Source organism: Phoenix dactylifera, unplaced genomic scaffold (assembly GCF_009389715.1).
Source record: "Phoenix dactylifera cultivar Barhee BC4 unplaced genomic scaffold, palm_55x_up_171113_PBpolish2nd_filt_p 000144F, whole genome shotgun sequence".
Taxonomy (NCBI): Eukaryota; Viridiplantae; Streptophyta; class Magnoliopsida; order Arecales; family Arecaceae; genus Phoenix; species Phoenix dactylifera.
Window position 1 is genome coordinate 295106 of NW_024067699.1, and position 5949 is coordinate 301054.

Sequence of the window (5949 nt, forward strand, 5' to 3'; positions counted from 1 at the left end):
GGAAAATTTGACAGTAAGAGAATGACATAGTTACTCGGGAGCATTAGTTCAGATATATGTTTAGGGAGGAAGAAGACGACCTGGGCGGCTTGTTGAATTCACTGGCTGAGGTTAGGGTATCTGAGGAGGAGGATCAAGTGACATGCTGGTGGGCACAATCAATTTTCAGTTAATAGCTTCTACCCTTAACTTCAGCAAAGAGGCTCCTTATGCCTGAGAAAATCAAGGTGTTCTGTTGGAACAAGATTTTCATGGGTTTTAATCTGAGAAAACATAATGGAATAGGCCGGTTAGTCTGCAGTTTTTGTGGTAAGCATGAGGATACTGGAAAGCATTTTCTGCTCGGTTGTTGCTTTGTTGCAAAGTCTTTTTGGCAGAAATTTTGGCCGTAGGCTGTACCTAAGAAGCTTCGTGGAAGACCCCAGGTGGGGCGGCGGAGAGGGTTAGTGTTGGAGGAACTTAATTGTTTGCTGTGTTATACAGGCACTTCAATTTAGCCTAAAATACCTGCACTGACACTTGACCACAGACATTGGTATGACATAAGAAGAAATTCTTAGATATCTAAAAGGATCCGATGCTTACACATGCAACCCACCAGACGCATGGACTCAAGTCAATGCATAAATGGAAACCTGGTCAGGATATGGTAGCCGCTTGTATCTGTTGGGCATTGTGGTTGGCATGAAATGCAGGAAGGTTCGGCAGTAAGAAGCAAAGAGGCCTGCAGCTAATTAGAAGAGCAATGAAGTGGTAAAAGAGTGGTTTAGAGCTGCTTCAGCTTATAAGCAGCACAGTACGTAGGACCTTTAAGAGGTTGAGTTCAATTTTGTGATCGATTTAATTTTTTGCATTGGATTGGTCCTGTATTTCCTATGGTTTCTGTTAGGATGCATTGCCAGGAGCTGTTGTTCAGGACCTGCTGTTGCCTCTTTATAGGGTCTTGTTGTTTTTTGTTACTTTCATTGTCTCAGTGAAATTTTGTTAGGATCCTTGAGCCTAAGTTTTCCTCAAAAAAGAAAAAAACAAGGAGTAGCATTGATGTTGCTTCCAAATAGGACTCGTTCCATTTTTTTCTTTTTGGTGTTGAGATGCATAATAAAATTCTAGATACCAAGGCAAACCTACCACAAGGAGGCAAAAAATAATCAGATGGTGCTTGTTGCAAGGGGGTTCTTTGAATGTAAATGAGTGAAGTATCATGGACAAGACTTATGTTGGCAGGATAAAGACTGATGAATGATGGTCATGGCTTCTTTCTATTTCCTCCTACCGTAAATATAAGCTTATGGGGATGATGTTAAACGGTTTGTTGAAGTCATATTTAATTTGTAAAGCGATCTTCATTGTAGAACTCCATTACAACACTTCGTTTTCACTCCAGATGCTACCAAATAGCTTTCTTTGGAGAGTTGACAGGTTCAGAATAGGCACATCCATGCATGCATGCATGCATATGTTCTTGCATGTGGGTGCATGTGTGTGTGAGATTGCATTGCAAGCATGGGTGTGTGTGTGCATGTGTTTGTTCACGTATGTGTGCATGCTTGGGGTGTGTGGGTGTGTTTGTGTGCTTGTAAATATGGGATTTTGGTAAGAAAATTAGTCTTTCTTGAGTTGTCTGGATGTTTACGGCTTGTTTGGTATCATTGTTGTTTTGTATTTTGTTCCTCTACAAATTAGCAAAATATCAAATGGAGATTGAATTTGAAGATAGCATTGCACAGAATTCCTGTTACCCCCTGCTTTTGTTTCGCACATTTTTTGAAAGCAGTGAATTCCTTGCTTACAAAAATCACTAAATATCTCAGAAACAATTTGAGACAACAAGGGTTTCATGACATGTTGTTCAGTCTAGTTTATTTTTTTCTTGGGTTCTCGAAAAGAAAAGGAAAAAAAAGGAAAAAACAAGAATGTTACCATACTGTTCCCATGTGAAACCGGCACCAGGTGCCAGGATGTTGACACCCTATGTCCTGGTACTTACTGGCAGTTCCAGTCTATATCAGTGCATAGTGATGGTACCTTACTGCTGCGTACCGGCAGTTTTTCTTTTTCTTTTGAAGCTGCTGGGTTTGGTACGTATGGTCGGTACTGGACTGGTACTATATTATTCCAATAAAAAAATGGAATAGGGTTTGGTACTAGTATTTAAAACGATGAAATGGGCTTTTAGTTTTTTCTATGAGTTATATCTTCTATTTATTTATTTTTCTAGTTAATTGTAGAAACACAATTACTTGCCTGAATTTTTGAAGATGTCTTATTACTAGATTCAATAGACAATTGAAATTGTGCAGCTATGTCCTATATAAGTTAGTGATGTGATATGTTTTCTTTATATAGGATGTCGAAAAAGATGTGAAGGCTCGAACGAAGGGAGAACATGGAGCTGCTAAGACATTGTGCACGCCATTTGATCAGCCTAGACTTCCTGAAGGTATCCCATGTGCTTATGTTTTATTTATAGTTTAGAATTCTTTCTGATTAGTTGTGGAATGAAGCCTTCATCTATAGCAGGTTTTGTTAATTGAGAGATCTATATCCAAGGGCAAAAATGCTATGGGGCCCAACCCTAGTACCAAGAAAAGCTATATTACTGTGTGTCACGAGGGGATTGGTGCTTTATATCACAACACTGTGCATTGCACTACCCTGCGAATGGCACCAATACTCTCATATCGGATGGCATAAAACTCTCTTTGTTACCATCATTGGCCCCATATCATTAATATATGCCTAATTGTGCTAGTTAATGATTTTAATTCTTAAATGTATCAAGTATGTCTATATAGAATTTGAGAGTATTGTAGATCTACATTCTAAGAACATCAATAGTCTTCATGCTAATCATTTGAAATGCTCGTGATGAATGAAGCGTTAAAACCAATTGCAGCTCTTACAAGGAATAATAAAATGTAGTAGAGATACAAGTATGTTGCACGCACATACCATGGATCTGATCATAATTCTTGAACTGGCCAATTTTTACCAGTCTTATGGTTTATCAATATTTAAATTTTATCTTATCGCGCCAAAAAAAAAGAAAGAAAAAGACAGATCAATCTTTGTTTCTTTGATTAAGTGCTCGAGATGTTTAACTAACCTATCCCAAGCATTTGGGGAGGATCAAAAAATGAGTAATGTAATTAATAATGAAATCTTTCTATTTGATTTGTAAGATCCAATGTTGAGCATATTGTGCTTATAAAATATTTTTGAGCAACTGCTTACCTAGTTGTTACCCATTGAGACAAGGTTTGCCGAACTAATATTGGAGGTTGTACCAGCTAGCAACCGGTTCCATACCATGCCGTTCCGAGACGTGTCGAAACAGGGAGAGCTGGATAGGTAGGGATGGAGGGAGGAGATAGAGGAAAAGAGAGAGAGAGAGAGAGAGAGACTTATCGGAAACCGTCGAATGTGGAAGGAAGGGGGCTCGAACTATCGTGATTCACGAGCAGGCGAACCACATTTTTTGGGGGGCTGGAGGGTATTTAATAGGCGAATTAGCTCCGTCTCAAATAAATAGGCTGAACCGTGCCGGTCGCTGACCAGTCTTATTTGATATGCCCCAAATTGTCCGGTTTGGTATGGTTGGGCGATCCCTGCATTGACAACTCCTGGGATGAATTTAATCCACTTTTCCTACTTGAACTATTTAACTGACTAAAATGTACTCATTTCCTTCGTGGGAGCCCTTAAGCCTATCATGGACAATCTGGTCATTTCAAATATAAAGTGTCTGATTCATGAGCCTTCATTTGGCATATGAAGGCATGGAATATCATACAAAAGAAAATGGAGATCTTGGAAAACAAATTCCCTGAGTTACGGTATTTTATGTCTTGTCCCTCTGTATGGAAAATATGCTAACTTGTATTACGCATATTAATATTCTGTTTGATTCATTTTCATCTTTTCGATCTGCTTCCACTCAAAATGAATTCACCTTCCGGAATTTCAGTGCCTTAGGCATTTGTTTGTTTTGTATTCCAACCATATTTCCTTATATTTTCCAATCGGTATTTTATTCGTGTGCTTTCTGTGGAATTACTGTTTCTGGTCATACCGACAGTATTATCAATTCATGTGTAGGTACTCTCTGCTTTGCCTCGGGAAAGCCTGCAAAGAAGTGGACTTACTGGGGCCGAAGCTACTAACCAGTTGGCCGATCTGAAGATTGTGGTTTTCATAGTCATTCACCAAATTCATTCAGAATAGATGGTGCCTATCTCATGGGCACGGATTTGTACTTTTCACCCAGTAACACATTATCTTTTTTGAGCTTTGCTCAACTGATTTTGTTAAATTGAGGTGTTGCATTACTGGACTTTGGCTGATTTTGCAGAGCTTTTAAATTATGAGAGATTGGTATATTACATTGTGCAACCTATTATTGTCTATCGTGCAAGCTATATATTAGAAGATTGAATAGACGGTAACAATTATAAAGTTCACCCTCACTTGAGTTGAAAGAAATATCAACTTTATTATATGTTTTCCTGGCTATGGGTGCATTGCATGCGGGCTAGCAGGTTCCATTCTTCATAGAAAACCTTCATACATATATTTTGAGCCTCGTGAGAATAAAGTAATTTTTTGTATGGTTGCGTTTGCTGAAACCTTTAGAGCACTCGATATATGCTTGTTCTACTTTATGTTTATTTCTAGAGATGGATGGCTATGTTAATCATTTGGGACAGAAATTGGATGCGAGTCTGCATTGCATTAAAACAGGAAATGGATAAAAATTGAGAATTGAATTGGACAATTTTTTGCTAAACTTTGGACAATGAAGATTTCAGTTCTCCCCGGAGCAATCAGTGAATAATAGTTTAAGACTAATATATTGCTATTGTAAACAATTTGGAATGGTGGATGATGGTTCTCTCTCTGTAAATTATACTCCCGGACCCTCATCTGAGGAATGACAAATTATTGGGGTTGACCCAACCCTTCCCATGACCAGTGACATTGCAAATGCTATGACGACTAAACGCCAAATTTATTCTAGTAATTCATGATGCTAATGCATAATGTGCGAGGTTATTCAAAAGGATCACTTAATAGATGGCTGTAGTTGCATCAATCATCATTGTTCAGGAGTGCATGATGTATAAGTGTGCACTTGTTACGGATTTCCTTGAGCATTGCTAAGGGCTGCTTGTTTGCTGGTAATCGGGCATGTTCCAGTTGCAAATGGTACAATTGAATTGCAGGTTACGATTGAATTATGGAAAAGGGTCCAAATCTTGTAAATGAAACTGCAGAAAAAATTGGGTGGAGTTTCCGTTATAATATTTTTTGCAGTTAAATATTTGGTAGAATTTGATAATGGGAATCCTGCACATTTCTCATTTCTTATTGGGGAAAATTAATTTAGCCAACAAAAATTATAATCAGTGGAATATTTCGGTGATTTGTCTGTTTGCCAAGCCGCCGTCCATCCCATAATCTTCAGCCAATTCTTTCAACGATTCCCCCCCCCCCAACATCTGTGCCGAGTCCTTCCCCTTTCTCATTTCCCTAAACTGAGAAACCCCACCAATGGTACTGCCATTTAACCGGTCTTCACTTTCCTGCATACGTTAGCTGAGTGCGGTCTTCAAAGCCATCCAATACTCCCACCGGACAAATAAGACCAATCAAATGAGCACTGGCATTTGATTGTATAGAGCAAGGTATAGAGCTTTGACACGATATCAATTGCAAAAGCACCAAACATTGTATGCCATACCATATCAAATCAGTGCGAAACATATGCATGGTATGAAGAATATACTGACATTTGATATGCCAAACCGGTCCCGCACCATAACATAATGATAGCATGGCACTAGTATAAGACTCGGTACATAGACGACATATCTTAGCATGCGGGAAAAAAAAATGCCATAACCTGGATTATGTAATTTTTAAACTTAAAATCAAATCCAAAGATTCCAG

At 38.6% G+C, this 5949-nt stretch overlaps 1 protein-coding gene across 2 annotated transcripts in view; it reads left to right on the forward strand.

Moving 5' to 3' along the window:
• The window catches only part of LOC103714806 (proline--tRNA ligase, cytoplasmic), a 39556-nt gene extending 35060 nt beyond the window's left edge, over positions 1-4496 (forward strand). For both annotated transcript variants that reach the window (XM_039116906.1, XM_039116907.1), the window contains exons 12-13: positions 2347-2440; positions 4099-4496. In XM_039116906.1, the coding sequence (XP_038972834.1) occupies positions 2347-2440; positions 4099-4163 (159 nt within the window). In that variant the 3' untranslated portion in view covers positions 4164-4496. The remainder of the gene's footprint in view (positions 1-2346; positions 2441-4098) is intronic.
• Positions 4497-5949: the final 1453 nt, after the last annotated feature.